The sequence below is a fragment of the Pseudorasbora parva genome, chromosome 7 (genome assembly GCF_024679245.1).
Source record: "Pseudorasbora parva isolate DD20220531a chromosome 7, ASM2467924v1, whole genome shotgun sequence".
Classification (NCBI taxonomy): domain Eukaryota; kingdom Metazoa; phylum Chordata; class Actinopteri; order Cypriniformes; family Gobionidae; genus Pseudorasbora; species Pseudorasbora parva.
Genome location: NC_090178.1, coordinates 37,472,920 through 37,493,154, shown reverse-complemented (window position 1 = coordinate 37,493,154; position 20,235 = coordinate 37,472,920). Strand labels below are relative to the sequence as shown.

General features: G+C 37.8%; 2 protein-coding genes across 3 annotated transcripts in view; one reads left to right on the top strand and one right to left on the bottom strand.

Moving 5' to 3' along the window:
- The window catches only part of adcy2a (adenylate cyclase 2a), a 175,350-nt gene extending 171,327 nt beyond the window's left edge, over positions 1 to 4,023 (top strand). Inside the window, exons 24-25 of the mRNA XM_067449225.1 lie at positions 3,223 to 3,347; positions 3,585 to 4,023. Of these exons, the coding sequence (XP_067305326.1) occupies positions 3,223 to 3,347; positions 3,585 to 3,737 (278 nt within the window). The 3' untranslated portion in view covers positions 3,738 to 4,023. The remainder of the gene's footprint in view (positions 1 to 3,222; positions 3,348 to 3,584) is intronic.
- A 5,364-nt stretch (positions 4,024 to 9,387) lies between these two features.
- dnah5 (dynein, axonemal, heavy chain 5) overlaps positions 9,388 to 20,235 on the bottom strand; it is a 192,315-nt gene continuing 181,467 nt past the window's right edge. For both annotated transcript variants that reach the window (XM_067449223.1, XM_067449224.1), the window contains one exon: positions 9,388 to 11,574. In XM_067449223.1, the coding sequence (XP_067305324.1) occupies positions 11,423 to 11,574 (152 nt within the window). In that variant the 3' untranslated portion in view covers positions 9,388 to 11,422. The remainder of the gene's footprint in view (positions 11,575 to 20,235) is intronic.

Below are 20,235 nucleotides of genomic sequence, written 5' to 3'. Positions count from 1 at the left end.
TTCTCACCATAGCTCCGTTTAAATAAGTGCCTGCAGCTGAGCTGAGCTCTGAGTGTGATCTCCATCCCCCATGCACAAGTTCAAAACATACAGAAATGGCTCCCTCTGCTGGCTGTAGTCTTTAGCCTTTGGCCAAACATTCCTCCTATGATGAAAAAATCGCCAATTTGCATCATAGGAGGAATTTTCCAGAAATAGAATGCATAAATTTCTTGTCTCAGGGGGATATGAGGGGGGAAAGCACAATCATTTGAATATACTGCAGGGTTACTACTGATACAAAGCCATATGCTAATCGCTGAAGTAACCCTTTAAGCACAGAGATTGTTCCAGATGCTCTGAATCTTTGGATGATATTATACACAATAGATAATGATAACATCAAAACTCCTTTCTGATATTTCTCCACTACTTTTTTTGCCGCAGCATTAGGGGAATTGGTGATCCTCTGCCCATCTTGACTTCTGAGAGACACTGCCACTCTGAGGCTCTTTTTATACTCAATCATGTTGCCAATTGACCTAATAAGTTGCAAATAGGTCCTCCAGCTGTTCGTTATATGTACATTTAACTTTTCTGGCCTTTTTTGCTACCTGTCCCAACTATTTTGGAATGTGTAGCTCTCATAAAATCTTAAATCTATGCTCTATTTTGAATTATTGCATTCATTTTTTATTTACAATTTGTACAGTGTCCCAACTTTTTTGGAATCGGGTTTGTATATAAATAAATAAATAAATAACACTGAATGATCACTATTAGCGTTTTCGAGATTATGGATTTATTAGCAATCTAATATAAAGCTCTAATAAACTGTGTGAATTTCTAAGCATATTTTAGTATATGTCTATTGAACCATTTTCACAGATTTAAATCTGAGACATAAAATTACTTTTTTTCTTCTAGTGGACAACATTAGTATTACAGCTTTCATCTATCAGTCCCACTGATATAAATGGCTAATCTTTTTGCAAATATATCGACCTATATCTACAATAAGACAAATTAAATATCTTTTGATAACGTTTCATTAGGGGCATCATTAGATGGTGGACACTCAATTTCGTTTAAATCAGACAAAGCCTAGGACAAGTTCAGGCATTTTAATGGCATATAATTAATGATGATGACATTGATCCAAAGCACACATCTAAACCAACAAAATAATGGATTCAGCAAAGAAAGAATGGATGTGCACACTTAGTTTACATACAACCCTAATACCTGAAAGGTTGAGACTTGAGATTTTGTAAAATGTAATAAAATAGAGAATCTGTTGTTTGTTAATTCTCTTTATTTAACTGAAAGAAAGAAAGAAAGAAAGAAAGAAAGAAAGAAAGAAAGAAAGAAAGAAAGAAAGAAAGAAAGAAAGAAAGAAAGAAAGAAAGAAAGAAAGAAAGAAAGAAAGAAAGAAAGAAAGAAAGAAAATTCCAATGTTTTCACTGGCCAACTGTATTTTGTAAATATAAACACATGTTGATTTTGATGGCTGCAACACACTTTAAAAAAGTTGGGATAGAGGAAAAATAAAAGTGAAAAGATTAATATCCAAGTTAAACTGTTTTGTAACAATCCACAATTAACAGGTGAATTGGTAATATGTGAGGGTATTCTGTTTGTGTATAAAAGGAGCATCCACCAAAGACTCTGTCTTTGCATGCAAATATCATGGCTCGTCACTTTGTGCCAAATTTTGCGAGAATTATCGAACAATTCAAAAACCACATTTTGCAATGCAAGATTGCTAAGTATATAGGTCTTTCACAATCCATAATATTCAGGGAATCCAGAGAAATCTCATTCTGAGTAGAGAAAGACAGGAAACCTCTCCTTGAATGTGCGTGACCTTTGAGCCTTCAGATGTCACAGCATGAGAAGACATCCATCATGCTGCTGTGTTAAACACAGCCACATGGGCTAGGGAGTTCTTTGGAAAACCATTGTCACTTAACACAGTCTGCTGTTGCATCAAGGACTGACACTTGAATCTCTATTACGCAAGGAGAAAGCTATACATCTGTTCAATGCAGAGATCCTGCCAAATTCTTTGGGACCGACTTCATCTCAGATGGTCTAAAAGACAGTGGAAATGTGTGCTGCTGTCAGATGAGTCCAAGTTTCAGCTTGATTTTGGAGAAAGAAAAAAAATGCATTGATTTTTTCCAGAGACGAAAGGGACCAACCAGACTTTCATCTTCGACAGGTACAAAAGCAAACACCTGTCATGGTTTGAGGCTGCAAACAGCATGGGTGACTTGCATATTTGTGAAGGTATCATTGACGTGGAGTGGTTTCTTGACACGCTACACCATAGAGTGGGTGTGCTTGACTGGTCTGCCTGCAGTCCAGATCTGTCTCCTACTGAAAATGTATGGCCCATCATGAAAAGGAAAATCAGAGAATGACAACCATGTACTGCTGTCTTTTATTAGATGAGAATTGACAAAAAAAACCACATGAAAAACTGCAACAATTACTAAAAGGAAAGGTGATGTGACACAGTGCTTACCATGCCTCTATCCCAACTTTTTTGGAGTGTGCTGCATCCATAAAATCAAAATGTGTTTATATTTAGGCTACATAATACAATAAAGTTGGTCAGTAAAAACATTGGAAATTGTTTCTTTGTACTTCAGTCAGTTAAATAAAATCTGTGTTGTTTATTCTCTTGAACCTTTATTACATTTGACAAAATGTCCACCAAATGATGACCACCTACTCAAAACATGCTAGGCCAAGACATGAATATGTACTATATACATTTAATTTTTTAGCATTTTATTGAATATCTTGGTGTACTAGATCTGCTATACTGCTGCTGTTGATTATTGCTGCTACTGAGCAAGTATACACGCTACTTCTAATAGATGCGCACACATGCTGCTGTGAACATGTAAGATATGCTGTTGCTGCATAAATAGACATAAATCCTATAGCAGATTAGGCAGGTGGAGCTGGGCGAGATAAAGGGTTTCACAGGAACTCGGATAGCATGCTGCCATAGTTTACAGCAAACAATGAGCCATGCTTTTTAAATGTTGTGTTGTTCAAGAAATCTCATTGGCTGCAGGATCAGCAGAGGCCAATCAGCTCGTGCCTTCTGGCAAAGATGTAATTGCTTGCAGATTGCATGTGAAGGACCCATCAGCCTGTGCCCTTCAGAGTTTCCTGACTGAACTAGGTGGCATTTAGAGTAATCTGTATATTACCATCCATTTGTAGGTATTAACCATGGACCTGTGATAGCTGGAGTGATTGGAGCTCAGAAACCGCAGTATGACATCTGGGGCAACACAGTGAATGTCGCAAGCAGAATGGACAGCACAGGAGTGCTGGGTAAAATACAAGTAAGATAATATATATATATATATATATATTCTACCATATTTGTAAAATGTTTACAGAAAGAGCCATATTTTTAAAACTGGCTCACGTCCTTTTAATATATATTTTATTAGAGGCAAACTAAGTCTCCATGTAAAAGGGATTCTAGACAGTGAAACTGCTCATGCTTTGAACAATGTGCAGTGCAATGACTCATGGATCCATTTAATTCCATTGTGTGTGTGTGTGTGTGTTTGCAGGTTACAGAAGAGACAAGTCGCATTTTGCAACCGTTGGGCTACATGTGCACATGCAGAGGAATTATAAATGTGAAAGGGAAAGGAGAGCTCATAACATACTTTGTCCACACTGAGATGAGCCGGTCTTTATCCCAGGGGAATGTAATGCCATGAATCATAGCAACACAATTGCAATGAACTGCAAATATCTACAAACAGGAATAAAAGAGACATCTGTAAATAATTGTGCCTAGTCTTTAGATGCACGAAATATTGGATGTAATGAAAGTGATAACATTTCTACGAATCGTATCTCATAGGCAGGGTTTGTGCACAGGGTACTGTAAATATGGTAGCAATTATTTTGTAAGAAAATCAAATATAACAAAAAGTGTTTTGATGTTTTAACACCATTCTTTTTCTTTTGTAAAAACATCATTAAACTTTATATGTACTTGTCTTTCTGAGGGCATCTTTATTTTTATGATTGGCATTAAGGGTTTTTGATATATTGTTGTGCATATTACAGATAAGCTAGTACTTTTCTGTGTTGTGTCACTGCCATGCTGTGCATGATATGTGTGACATATTTACACCATTGGCGTATAGATGTAGCTTTGGAAAGTAGCGCCAAATACCTATGAGAGTTGTGAATGTAATATAGTATGCTATGTGTGTATGTCTATCATGTTTTCATTTAAAATGAAAGTATTTCCCTTTATGTATTTCATTAACAGAAGGTGCACTGTCTAGTTGCTCTTTGCAACCTCACCTTCTATGTGGAATTGGTGCTGGACCACTGCCGTCAAGTCCTGAGAGGTGTTTGTACATTTTCTCTATTGCATTATTGTCCCAAGTGGATAACATTTAAGCTGAAACAGCAAGTTTGTTCAAACTTTATATTTGCCCCTTTAATGTAGTAATTCTTCAGAGTAGTTGGATAAATGAAGGAGGTCTTAAAGTGGCCGTGTCTTTAGCTCTAAACTGTGCACAATAACTTTTTCAGTTTAGACGTTAGGAGTTAGGACAGAAAATGGATGGATCTTGTTGATCTAAGTAGGGTCACAGGCATATCAGATCAAAAGGGGAAACACCCTGGACAGATGGAGGAGTTGCGGGGGAAACTGGAGCACCCATGCCAACACAGAAAGGCCTTCTGGGTCTGCCAGGACTCAAACTCTTTGCTGTGAGACAAGACAGAAGATGTTGCCACAATGATTTTATGAAATTAAATTTCAGTGACAAGATAAAATAAGAGCTGTACAAGACAATTTATTTCAAGATTATAAAAAAAAAACCTAACTTTTAGAGCATCTTTGATGATAAAAAAAGCATCAATGAAAATGTCTTGCATGTACTCCATTTTTCTTTTCTTTTTTCCTACAAAGTTTTAGTAACTTGAACCAAGCAGCTGTGATCACAGTGACAGCTCTGAAGCACATTGTGTCTCTGATATTTAAAAGGGTTTAGATAACTATGCTTTATTTTTAGAGATGAACAAAATTTGATTCTTTAGTTATGCATTCAAGAGATGTAGATTTCCATCAGATGACTTAATTTGTCCCACTTTTAATGATTTGTTTTTGTAGTTTGCTGTTATCTGCTTTAGAGTTGGTGTAGCATCTAATAATAGTAATTATGTGATGTAATTTAAAGCACTTTCTTTTTAAATTAATACAGGTTTAATTTATTCTATTCTACAATTATTATTTTTTTACACACACACATATATATATATATTTCAATGTATTATACTTTAAATGATCATTTATTTCTGTGATGCAAAGCTGAATTTTCAGGATCATTCCTCCAGCCTTCAGTGTCACATGATCCTTCAGAAATCATTCTAATATGATGATTCATTTTCAAAGTTGGAAACAGTTCTGCTGCTTAATATTTTTTCATTAACTGTGATACTTTTTTTATAATACTTTGATGAATAAAAAGTTTAAAAAATAAAAACAAGATGCAAATGTTTTAAAAATAGATTATTTTTTTTTGTAACAACAATATACACTACTATCAGTAATTTGGGGTCAGTCATTTTTTTTCTTTCTTTTTTTGAAATAAATTAATAATTTTATTCAGAAAGGATGAATTTGCCTCACGGGCACGTCATCCTCAATAAACCCGTCTCCAGCACAATAACTCCGATCTCCGGACTATTCGAACTCCGAATACTTGATTCATACATTGTATAATCGACACGCTATCCTTAATAAACCCGTCTCTTGCGTGATACCCAGAAATGTTGAATATTCCGATCTAATATGATTTAGAATAATAATTATACACTGTTTGATAATAGGCTAGAGGAGAACTGGCACCCCGACGGAGTCTGGTTTCTCCCAAGGTTTATTTTTCTCCATCACGCCCTGATGGAGTTTTGGTTCCTTGTCACTGTCGCCTTTGGCTTGGCTTACTCAGTTGGGGACACTCAAATTACGATCCAAGTTATTCAACTAAATATACAAGTAAAATTAATTAATTAGGTCTTATTTAATTCTATAAACTATAATACTGATCTGCCAACATTGTCGCTCTATAATAAATTAAAATAAGCTGATAACATCACTGTTTTCTCCAGAACGACTGTACAGCCAAATCTAATTTTGTTGCAATATTGTCCTGTTTAACACTGTGCTGCTTTGAATCCTCATTGTATCCTCAAGCGCTTTAAAAATAAAGTTGATTGATTGATTGGTGTTAAATTGCTAAAAATTGCAACCCAGGCTCATTGAAAATACTGCAACACCCGAATTATGTACGTCCAGGTACGTTTACCTGCACTTTTTGGGTGAAACGTCCACCGGAGGCGCTAAGTGGTAATATTTTTTTTTCATTCCAGATGCGCAACATGACATCATGACTTTGCGTAAACATACACGTGCCAACCTGATCTCACAGAATGAATATTTATAACCGAATTTTATATTTTGGAGCAACTAACTCCACTCTTACCCTAAACCTACCCACTCTCAACAATATAAAACATGTAACAGGCAAATAAATGTACACTCACATGTATTTATTGCAAAAACTGACCAAACAACTGTATAACACACGATGCCTTCCAAGTCTTCTGAAGTCATACGATATCTTCATGTGAAGAACTGAGTTGATCTTAATGTTTTAGTCGTTAAAAAGATGATCGCGCTCCTTTGCGAACAGAACACACACGCACTCGTTCATTCATATTTCTAATTCAAATGATACAGACAAGTTGAATGATGCGATCGGTCACGAGACACACGAGAGCCAATGGCATTTTAAAATCAAAGCTGACGTAATGACGCAATTGGTCACGAGACACGCGACAGCCAATGCTGTCAAAGCTGACGTGACGTTTCTTCCGGCGGCAATATTTGAAATTTATTATTAATGTTTGGCTGATGGATTGACGTTACTGATCGCTTATGGGGATTTTCTTCACACAAATCAATCGTTGAATATGTGTTTGTCCACAAGGTAAATGGATTTATAAACATACTAAATAGTTTTTTTTGAGAATGTAAAAATGCAGAATGTTTCTTCCCAGATAGCAAAATTGTTCCGGGCCTTTTATGGCCCAAACACTGTTCTTAGTTTTGGCAATCATACTGCCAGGAATGCAGAGCCAAAACAGGCCCAAACAGTTTTGCCATAAGCATGCCAGAAAGCTGCCGGAAAAACGCCAATGCCTTACCAGACGAGAGCCAGAAGACCCTTAATTGGCCCATATTCATGCCATAATATTGCCATTGAAAAGCCAGATGTCTCCCAAGTACATGCCACAACTCTGCCAGATTACATAAAACAACTAATTTGGCCCATATTCAATATCTGCGCCCAACAGCAACCATGCAATTCAAAGAGAAATCAAACCAGGAAACCATAACTGCTGAAAATGTATGTTTATTTTCAATCAACATAAACAAACATGACCTAAATTTGACAAAAATCTTGTTTTCACTTAGTTGCAAACCAACGATTATGAACGAAACAGTAGTGTATGTTAAAGTGTGGCCAGAAACGGTGGAAAGTAGATTGTGTATGTGTGTGCCTAACTTTGTGTGGTGTGTGCGTGACGTTGGTTGACTATGTGTTGGTGGGTCGCTGGTGGTGGAGGACAGTGCTTCTCCTCCTTCTACCCCCCTCTCGATCAGCAGCCAAATACAACCAACGCCTCAGGTTTAGGGGCTGTGTGTGTGCGTGTGATGGGTAGGTTTAGGGGCTGTGTATGTGCTGGGTAGGTTTAGGGGTAGGGGCAGTGTAGGGGGATATAATGTAACAGCGTTGATTAACACGCTAAAAAGCGATTATGCGTCTTGATAGCACGCAAAAATGGCATACAAATTGGCGTGTCATACATACGCCATTTCATGAGATCAGACTGGGAATGGAGAAATAATATTACCACTTAGCGCCTCCGGTGGACTTTTCACGCAAAAAGTGCAGGTAAACATACCTGGAGGCAGTGGCGTAGCACCAAATTTTGGGCCCTGGGTACAAACCATCTTGCTGGGCCCCCGTACCATGTATGTGTATGTATAGAAAACGGACTTCCCTGCCTCGGGCCCTGGTTACTCAGTACCCTTTATCCCCCCAGACCCACGCCCTTGCCTGGAGGTACATATTACAGGTGTTTATCAGATATTTCAGGTGCAAAAATGTATGCAGTGTCACGTATTTCCAATGAGCCTGGGTTGCAAAATTGATAGTAAAAGAGATTTATATTATTTGAAAATATGTTTTTGTTTTGAATAAAGGCAGTTCTTTTGAACCTTTTATTCATCAAATATATTAGGCAGCAGAATGGTTTCCAACACTCATAATAAATCAGATTATTAGAATGATTTCTGAAGAATCATGTCATAGACTGGATGTCACATGTGACACTGAAGACTGGAGTAATGATCCTGAAAATTCAGCTTTGCATCACAGAAATAAATGATAATTTAAAGTATAATACATTGAAAATAAAATATTTTAAATTGTAATAATATATCACAATATAAAAAAACAAAAACAAATCTGTATTTTTGATCAAATAAATGCAGGCTTGATGAGCAGAAGAAACTTCTTTCAAAAACATTACAAATAGTAATGTGTCCGAACTTTTGGCCTGTACTATATATATATATATATATATATATATATATATATATATATATATATGGTGGGCCGATAATGACGTTAACATGCCGCGTTAAAGTGAGACTCATATCGGCCGATAAAAAAATATCGCTGTTAATCTATTCTCAAAGTTGGGTTGGGAGCTGGGTCTATACCAGCGTTTCCCAACCGGGGTGCCGTCTGAAGAGAACAGGGGTGCCGCGGTTCATCTCACATCTGATGACGCATCTTTAATATGTGTTGTAACTTGAAAATAATGCTTTATGTATGTTTCTGTCAATAGATACACGTACTGGCTTCCCAGTGATACATTACAACAGCGGTAAAAAAAAAAAAAAAAAAAAACGTGGCCAAAACGGGCTCTCTTTGTAAACTGTTCCATGCATGCGAGTGCTGCCGCATGTACGAATATGAGCAGTCATTTTCACCATCATCACCCGGGTGTAGAGCCAGAAGACACGAAGACTTATCTTTGTGAGCGAGCTCGTCCCAAAGCGTGCAAATATTGAGTTCTCTTTCAAGTCGTGCACCTAAACGGACAAACTCACACAGAAAGTATGTCAACATGTCCATCTTGATGGGTATCCAAGCAGACATAGTCTGAATATGCCGTAAGTGACTGTATAGAGTCGAGAAAGACGACACATATCCTTGCATTGGGTATCCTTTACTGCTGTCTGTCAAACAAAAGATCACTCACTGCTCTTGATTGAATAGCTTGTGTAAATTTAATAAGGATTAATCTTTAATTTAAACAGAGAAATATGCAATTATTTTATGTTTGATTACTTTATTCAATTTCTTTACCTAAAGACTGATGTCAGACCCACTTGAAAAAGCTGAAAAGCATTGTTTTATTAGTATCTTTTATTTTATTAGTATCTTTGCTCTATAGTATTTATTTGTGTGCTGTTTGTATTTAAAGTATTTGTTCTTATTTTCTTTATTTTTATTTGACAGTTGTTCTTTTTTCCCTGAACACAGTAAATACAGAACCGTACCAAAATGTGAACCTAAAACCGTGATAGAAACCGAACCGTGAGCAATCTGTACCGTTGTTCATAAAATTTTCTTCATTATTAGCAAAGTCGATCATGAGAAGAAATTCACATTTTCTTCATGTTTCATGTGACTGAATGTCATTTTCTTAAAAATTATAGAACAAACAATTATTTTATTTTGTCAACTTGCAATCAATACAATAACCCAATCATGAGTTTGTTCAACTTTGTGGTGCAGGACTGTGTTTTTACACATGCTTGAAGTTTTCTTTTCTGTGCTAGGACGACATTTGACACAACAAAATAATCTTGTGACTGTGAAGAAACATACATGGACAATGGCTGCGTCTAAAATCGCTTGAGTATTTACGTATCTCTAAGTACTTTGTGAGCACTAAAAGAGTATGCTCTATTAGCAATCCAGATGTACTACATTCACTATGTTGTCATCATGTGACCTTACAGCATCAGTTGCGTTGCTGCTATTCATTAATTGTCTCCCGTGGCCTCATGGGACAGCATGCAAACACCTCAGAATCTTGCCTAATGTAGTAGGTCATCCGGGTACTTTTTGTATACCCTTTTATGAGTACTGTGAATTCAGACATGTTTCTTTTGTGATTTTGGACGCAGCCCATGCTTCTTTACATGAGATGGAAAATACAAGAGACTGTTCACTGCAGGACCGGCATGAATACCCCTCAGCTGGACTGTTAATCAGCAGGCTTACTTTTGGCCTTTATTCCACATGGTTCATGCATTTAAAGACGAGACACGGCAGATGGTCTTGAGAGGCACTCATGCCATATGAAATTTCATAGTACTACGACTTGACAATATTTATGATGAATTCACAGGATTAGATGTCAAGTCTCCTGTTGTGGTTCTAAGAATCTCTCCTGTAGTGTTATATGGAGCTGTACATGTTTTATTCAGGTGCTCAAAGAGAACAACAGTAAAAATACAGAAAAAGATCAAAAAGCCATCAGGGGGTATTCCAGAAAGCAGGTTATGTGACACCTGGGTATGTGTAAGCAACATTAAAGTAACCTCTGGAGCAGGTTATGCTCCAGGGTTAGTGTGCTTAAGAGGTATTCAGATGTGTGGTATATAATTAGTTACAGTTATATAATATATAACATTATATATAAATTCTAAAGGACTGTTATAACAAGGAAATGTTTAAATGTTAATTTAATTCAAATATATTTGTTTATTTTATTGTCATCTCACACATGGATCTGCATTCAGTGAATTAGCCTCAAACAATATAATCCTTATTTTCAGTGAATAAAGATTACTTATTGAACAAAAGGATTGAAGATATTTAAAAATAGACAGCGATGTCCAGTAAGGTTATATAAATCGCCATTAAACAAAAGAATAAGAAGGAAGTAGAACTTTTTTTTGAGCGCTTGTTTCCATGGTGAATCATCGATTCGAAGCTCTGTTGAGAATGTCATGTGTTAACCGGTAACATACTCTGAGTTGGCTGAACTTATTCACAGCAACGTTTCTGAAACCAGCATACTTCTAGTAAGCAAGGTTTGGGTTAATCAATCAATCAATCAATCAATCAATCAATCAATCAATCAACTTTATTTATAAAGCGCTTTTACAATGATGATTGTTTCAAAAGCAGCTTCAATCAACCGAGAGTGCAGGGTATACTGTATGTGATGCTAAGTTAACCTTGCTTTCTGAAATACCCCCCAGGACACATTTGTTTGAAGTAAATGATGATTATTTGACGTCACACAGGAGGGCCACTCCTCTCAGGATCCAGTATTCTGGAGGGTGACTGGTTCTCAGGTCAACAGCTGCGATATAGTTCAGGTCTGTTCGAACGGGTTTCTTATATATTGGACTTGAGTACAAGCGGACATCTTTGACACCTGAGGAAAGATAACAATTAGTTTAATACACAAAATCAATGCAATGTTTTCCATGCTTTTATTACAAACACATCTTTGAAAGCTTGTTTCCACCAAAGAATAAAAAGGTAATTGCTACATTTTATCCTCAGAATTACAAATTTATGTCACAATTCGGAATTTATATATTTTTTAAAAGTCAGAATTGTGAGTTTATATCTCACCCCTGATTTGCAGTGTGTGGGTTCTAATTAAAATATACTGTAATGATGCATTTAAAAGTTAACGGCCAAAATTATCATTACAAAAGTTATTATAAAATATAATGTGTATAACATGGAATAGATATATTTTAGTTAGGTTAAATACTGATAATTGATCACTCAAAAACCTTTATCTAAACCTCCCTATTTAACCGTCAAACTCATGTTTGTAGTGAGCCAATGACATTTTACAATCAAAGTTGATGTAATGATGATTGGTCACGAAAGATACGAGAGCCAATGCAATTTCACAATGAAATCTGACGTAACGGGCAGCAAATTTTTTTTATTTGATGTTCTGCTTGATCTTCGGTAGCCTGGCTCTGCCCTCTTCCTTCCGCTCAATTTTCATTTTCCTTCAGTACTTCCTCTGGGACTGCTGTGTAGTCTTAGGTTTTCTCCGAACAAATTTTGACCGGTCCAATCAGTGAACAGAGACGGCTGAGAACGATGACGTTGATGTCATGCGCTAGTTTGAGTTGTAGTTCAGTAATGGCGGCAGAGAAAGATGCAAACAAACCATTCGTTCCGTTGTGGCACTGCTGCCAAATATCCAGAAGTTAAAGCCGGAGCAATAACAGTCTTTGCTGAGGTTTGTTGGTGGCCCTGCTCCCCAACATGGGGAATTTGGGAAAAGTTTGATTTTCCAGCTCGCTCCGTTAGTGATGAAGGAGTTGCTGTATTCGGATGGTAACTGTTTCTCGTGGCGTGGGGTCGGAAGGTATTGCCATCATTTAAGTTACAGGGACTGGTCAGTTATTTTATTGCCGTCCGTCTCTCACCACCCGTGTAAAAATCCCCGGCCGAGTTACCTGCTGCTTTTGACAAACGCAAGGTCGTATGGTGATGAAATAGCTGTCCGAATCCACATCTCTGAGTTTTCAACAATATATCACTTCAAAATTCACTGTTTGTAATCATTTTTGACCACTGCAGAGCACAATATGCATTTCTAGACTTGTATTTCTTTAAAATGCTGAGTATTTACAAGAGCAATATATTTCATCACTGCTCAAACAAATTAAAATAAACATTTGAATTGGTCTGTTATTTGCAGCAGCATTTATTATCATACCAAGCATATTACATTTTATTTACAGCATAAAATGATGTTACAGACCATGTGAGTGCCGCGTTCCTGATCACAAAACTCTCCCGTCCACCGTGAATAAATCACAATCCGAATGCACAAGTTTTAGGTTGTATCCTATAATTTTTATCACTGAGGTGGCATGCACGAGTGCACATTTATGTTGTAGGATTTGTGTAAAACAGGCGAAGGGCGCATGACATACGTCTCGGCCAAACGTTAGCGATTGGTTATGGCAGATCCAGAGTGGCTCAGGGCAGATCCAATAGTTTTAAACCTCAACAGAGTGCCTGCCTTCGCGGAAATAAACCCTTGTCAATGGAGAGTGGCCAGACTCTATGTACAAATGAAATGTAGGAGAGTCTGGTAAGACCAGTCTAGATCTACGGAGGAAGGAAACGCAATCTCTTTTGGGGATTTCAACCGTTTGCCTCGTCGGACCACTATATATAAGTAATATTTGTACTTTTTTAACTTATTGTGCATGCAGTCCTATCTGCCTGTTTTATCCTGTATTTTACATCCCATAATACACAAATGGGTAGGTTTAGGGATGGGATGGGGTTAGGTTACATGTTTAAAAGTGTCTAAATAGCATAAATAAAATTATTCTGGTTTATTAAATAGAGAATCACACTTCAGCATGTCATAATGGCAAAAAATAACCCAATATAGTTTCATCATGACAATAACGTCCTTAAGCCCTAAGCATCTGTGTATGACACAAAAGGGTTCTCGTTGAAATGAATGGCACCTATCGGAACCTTTAGCATCTTCATTGTGACATTAAAGGCACCTGACCATGCTTCAGATTTTGACGCATTGGGAGTGAAAACGGGTTGTCACCCCAACCATTTCCTCCACTATAATCCTTTGTTGTCTTTTTCTCATTTTCGCAGCAAATAAGGGCATATATATTTGAATCGCAAACTCTTTGCAGTCTATTTTAATAATAATGTTAGTCTTGCGCAAGAACTCCAATCTGACGCACGTGTGATCTCGCGTTGTTTCCTTGTCACTTCTCGCGTCTGTTTTCGCTAGTGAAAAATAATTTGCGGAAGGGACAGAGTTGTGTGAGATCTTCCTCTTAGTAGTCATGCAATGTGATAAGAGCAGTGATCTGACGAGTCTGATAATTGTTTAGCCTGAACTTGTCATAAGGGAATATGTACTATCTGAGTAGTGAACACACACACTCGGAGCAGTGAGCAGCCATTCATTTGCTCAAATGATCCTTATAGAATTAGATGCTATTAGAATTATTGTGCTATGGCCATCCAAAGCACTTTACATATCGCCTCACATTAACCCATTCATACACCGACGGCGATGTAAAGCACCATCCAGCTCGTCGGGAGCAGCTGGGGTTAGGTGTCTTGCTCATGGACACTTCGACACTTGGTCAGGTGGAACCAGGGATCGAACCACCAACGCTCCGGTTTGTAGCCAACCTACATGAACCACTGAGCCACTGCCGCCTGCCAAGATCCCTGGGTGGTCTACTTTTTCCATTTACAATTCCAAAGTGCAGATCTGTGCATACGCTAATGGCTAATAACAGGGTTCCTACGCAATTTTCATTTCAAAATTCCATACTTTTCCAGACTCAAATTTCCAGACTTCCCTACAGATTTTTCCAACCATATTTAACTTGTTCTGATAAATTGTTTTAAAATTCAACTGGTAACAGGTATGTTACATTATAAAGGTTTAATATTGGTGTTTTTGCCTTTTATTAGGATAGGAAAGTAGCTAGACAGGAAGTAAGTCCATGAGGCAGGACTTACATAAAATAACCTATATAAACCTATATACAGTGCCTTGCGAAAGTATTCGGCCCCTTGAACTTTGCAACCTTTTGCCACGTTTCAGGCTTCAAACATAATGATATGAAACTGTATTTTTTTTGGTGAAGAATCAACAACAAGTGGGACACAATCATGAAGTGGAATGAAATTTATTGCATATTTCAAACTTTTTTTAACAAATCAAAAACTGAAAAATTTGGTGTGCAAAATTATTCGGCCCCCTTAAGTTAATACTTTGTAGCGTCACCTTTTGCTGCGATTACAGCTGTAAGTCGCGTGGGGTATGTCTCTAACAGTTTTGCACATCGAGAGACTGAAATGTTTGCCCATTCTTCCTTGCAGAACAGCTCGAGCTCAGTGAGGTTGGATGGAGAGCGTTTGTGTACAGCAGTTTTCAGTTCTTTCCACAGATTCTCGATTGGATTCAGGTCTGGACTTTGACTTGGCCATTCTAACACCTGCATATGTTTATTTTTGAACCATTCCATTGTAGATTTTGTTTTATGTTTTGGATCATTGTCTTGTTGGAAGACAAATCTCCGACCCAGTCTCAGGTCTTTTGCGGACTCAATCAGGTTTTCTTCCAGAATGGTCCTGTATTTGGCTCCATCCATCTTCCCATCAATTTTAACCATCTTCCCTGTCCCTGCTGAAGAAAAGCAGGCCCAAACCATGATGCTGCCACCACCATGTTTGACAGTGGGGATGGTGTGTTCAGGGTGATGAGCTGTGTTGCTTTTACGCCAAACATAACGTTTTGCATTGTTGGCAAAAAGTTCAATTTTGGTTTCATCTGACCAGAGCACCTTCTTCCACATGTTTGGTGTGTCTCCCAGGTGGCTTGTGGCAAACTTTAAACAACACTTTTTATGGATATCTTTAAGAAATGGCTTTCTTCTTGCCACTCTTCCAGAAAGGTCAAATTTGTGCAGTACGAATTTATTGTCCTTTGGACAGAGTCTTCCTCCTCAGCTGAAGATCTCTGCAGTTCCTCCAGAGTGATCATGGGCCTCTTGGCTGCATCTCTGATCAGTCTTCTCATCACAGCTGAAAGTTTAGAGGGACGGCCAGGTCTTGGTAGATTTGCAGTGGTCTGATACTCCTTCCATTTCAATATTATCGCTTGCACAGTGCTCCTTGGGATGTTTAAAGCTTGAGAAATCTTTTTGTATCTAAATCCGGCTTTAAACTTCTCCACAACAGTATCTCGGACCTGCCTGGTGTGTTCCTTGTTCTTCATGATGCTCTCTGCGCTTTAAACGGACCTTTGAGACTATCACAGTGCAGGTGCATTTTTACGGAGACTTGATTACACACAGGTGGATTCTCTTTATCATCATTAGTCATTTAGGTCAACATTGGATCATTCAGAGATCCTCACTGAACTTCTGGAGAGAGTTTGCTGCACTGAAAGTAAAGGGGCCGAATAATTTTGCACGCCCAATTTTTCAGTTTTTGATTTGTTAAAAAAGTTTGAAATATCCAATAAATTTCGTTCCACTTCATGATTGTGTCCCACTTGTTGTTGATTCTTCACAAAAAATGACAGTTTCATATCTTTATGTTTGAAGCCTGAAATGTGGCAAAAGGTTGCAAAGTTCAAGGGGGCCGAATACTTTCGCAAGGCACTGTAGCTAACCTATTGAAAGTAGCCTGATGTGGTCATACTCAATTCTAGTCAGAATATGAGTCTGAAACTGCTCCATTGGGCTGTGAATATTAGGCGTGTTTCAACCGAACCAGGAAAGACATTAATTGGATAGACCTACAGCCAATCAGAGCAACGAAGCAACGTATTGTCAAATGTCAACAGAGTTCAACTGCACTGTGTTGCCAAGTCCGCGTTTTTGTCCATGTGTTGAAGTGACTATTGTGATATATAGACCCATGAGTGCGAATTTGAGCAGGCAACCTTGCCAAAATAACACACATTTTACCCCCCAAACGCCATTTTTCCCCCGGAGAACCCCCCGAGAAGCTATTGTTTAGGGCTAGTATTTGGCGCGATTTGTTGTAAAACATGGCAACCCTGTCTGCACGTGCGCTGAAATCAGGCTGGAATACACGATCTTTGCCAGTGTTGTAAAATAATTGAATGATACACAGAGTACTTACCCAACATGATCATCATTTCTGAGAGAAATTGAGATGGCGAATGCAGATACAAACAAGCTCTCCGTTTAGGATTCAAACAAATATAATCCAAGCCCCTTTGATGACGTGCATGATTACGTTACTGTTTATCATCTGTCCGTCATCGTCTAAAGCCCGCCCCGATGACTTCATTGGTCCGAACAGTTTCTGTTCGGGGATAATTACTCCTCTATGGAGCAATGCCAGACCGAATTTCCCGACCTAAAAAAAAATGTGGGCGGGGCTAAATTCGGCTGGCATTCAGGCTATATTGAAAGCGTAATCTGACTATATTTATGTTACATAAAACTTTTAGACCTAATCTTTTTTTTACTGTCTATGTGGTAGATTGATTCAAATGGAATGAATTTTTTTTTTTGTATATATTATATACATTTAGAAATTCTTCATTTTATATTTATAAAATGAAATAGGGACAATAGTCTGGAAACATAAGTATTTTTCAATACTCTGATTTATTTTTTCCATACTTTTCCAGACCTGGAAATTAATCAAATCAAATTCCATACTTTTCCAAAACCCGTAGGAACCCTGTAATAAGCTATTGTCCACAAGCCACTGCGCATTGGATGAGGAGGAATTAATAAGAACTACAAACTGATGTGTGAGTCTGATGGTTAGGTAGAAAGGTTTAGATAAAGGGGTTTGAGTGATAAATAATCAATATCTAACCTGTCAAAAGATATAATGCAATGCACATTATATTTAATCTGAAGCAATGTTGTGAACTTTTGTAATATGTTTGGTCATTAATTGTTAATTATATTATCATGCACGTTGCAAACACAAGGAGAGTTCTCCACTTGAAACCCACGACTGGCAGATCAACATGCTACTACATTTATCTCCAAAATGGTAGACATTAGGGTGAGTCATTAATGACATCAATTTCATTTTTGGGTGAACTAATCCTTTAAATTAAATTGAATGGGGATGATTTTATCTTTGACAAGATTATTGTCAGGCCAGTTTAACCAGTGACAGAATGCACCTAAATACTCTTCAGAGTTGTCTGTTAAAGATGAAATTATTACAAATTAGTATCTAAAATCTTGCCTTCTATTTTGCTATACACTTAAAAGTAAGTACATACCTTTAGGTCATAGTTTACAGTTGTGGTCAGAACTATAGCCACCCCTGGTAAATATGATCAAAGATGGCTGTACAAATAAATCAGCATTGCTAATCCATTTTATCTTTTATTTAAAATAAAAAATAAAATCTGGAGGTGAGGGTAAAACACACTGAAATAATTGCTTTTCTCCAAAACATGTTGGCCAACATTATTGGCACCCTTTTATTAAATACTTTTTGCAACCTCCTTTTACCAAGATAACAGCTCGTAGTCTTCTCCTATAATGCCTGATGATTTAAGAGCTGACAAGAGATCAGAAACCCTTCCTCTATACAGAATCTCACCAGATCCTTTAGATTCACAGCTTCATGTTCACCCCACTCATTTTCTATAGGGTTCAGGTCAGGGAACTGGGACAACCATGGCAGAAGCTTTATATTGTGCTCAGTGACATATTTGTGTGTTGATTTTGATGTTTGCTATGGATCGTTGTCCTGATGGAAGATCCAGCCAAGGCCCATTATAAGATTTCTAGCAGAGACTGCCAGGAGGTAGCCTGACAAGCCAGACCCACATCAAGATGTTTGGTCTGGAAACTCACCATAGACAGGGCTCAATCCGAGGGGCGGGATAAACTGTTGTGTTTCAAACTCCCTCTGCACGCGATAGGATAGCGCTACAACCAACCAGAGCAACGAAGGTGAAGCAGAGCTCGCTGACAGATTAAACATTCACCGTATCCGGTCGGCTAAACTCCGAACACATCTTCCCTTTTTAAGAATGACTTCAGTGCCGTTCTTTGTTCTTTTCTCAGAGAAAAGCTTAACTCCAAGTCTTCCAGAATCGCAGTCAAAGCTGATTCGAAGGACCGCCGCTGTTCGCCAGTTTCTGTGTTTACTAGACAACAGAAGCACGCAAACGCAACTCGGCCGTCGTCATTATGGACCCACCCACCGACTCTATAGAGTTGAGACTATTGAGAGACTATTGTACTATTGAGAGTTCCTAGACGACACTTGCGGGCAGATTAATTTTGCTGCCTCTAGGGTGCGTCTAGATTTCTAGGCTAGCCAGGAGGCCCACAGCAAGATCCAGTGGTATTTTTACTGTGGGTATTTATCCCTGTTTGCACCAAACCCATCAGTTGGGTTTTATGCCAAAAAGCTGTTTTATAGTTTCATCTAACCATGTTACCAGGACAACTAAATATGCGGGAGTTTGTTTCAGGATGAGCAAGAATGATTTTTCTTTAATCCCTCCCAAACAATATGTGGTGATGTAGACTCAAACAACCCTCCTTGCTGTGCATTGACAATATAGACAAACGTCCTCTTCCAGGTAGATTCGTAACACCGTTTATTGATTGAAACTTCTTAATTATTGCCCCGATGGTGGAAATGGGGATTTTCAATGCTTTAGCTATTTTCCCACAGCCACTTTCCACTGAGCTTCTTTTTGTGATGCTCTACAATCAGAACTATATTCTTTGGTTTTACTCATTGGGATGGATGATTAAGGGAATTTGGACGTTGTGTTTCCTCATATTTACATAATGGAATATAAATTCCATTTATATTCCTGTGGAACAAAACATTACAGCTAGACCATTTCATGTTCCTAGTCACCCTGGTGTGCTAAAAAATGTAAATATTAGTAGGAGATATTTTACTCATAACAATTCCTAGGGGTGCCAATAATTGTGGCCAACGTGTTTTGGAGAAAACCATTTATTTCAAAATGTGATATTTCCCCCACTTTCCATTATTTTACTTCAATGAAAGGCTTAGGTTTTTGTGATTTTTTTTTTTTTTTGAATGATAAATAAAAAGGATAAACAATACAATTATTTATTTTTACAGCCATCTGTGATCAAATTTACCGGAGGTGCCAATGAATCAGACCACAACAGTAAGAAGGCGAATTGGGACACAGCGTAAGCTTGGGTCCACAAAAGAGTATCACACAACATGGCACTTTTTTGTTTTGTTTTCATCTCTTCCTTGTCATTTATTGCTTTTGGAACTTCCGAAGGTTATCTATCTGTTTTAAAAGGCCTTTTGTTGTTCTACTTCTTCTTCTTTTTTATGTTTGCCATTATTTCAAATGTTTGCTGTTTGTCTTTGCATTTTAAAGTGTTGAATTATTCTTAAAGCATATTAAAGTGTTTAACAAATATATATGTATATATGTATGTATAGAGAGAGAGAGAGAGAGAGAGAGAGAGAGAGAGAGAGAGAGAGAGAGAGAGAGAGAGAGAGAGAGAGAGAGAGAGAGAGAGAGAGAGAGAGAGAG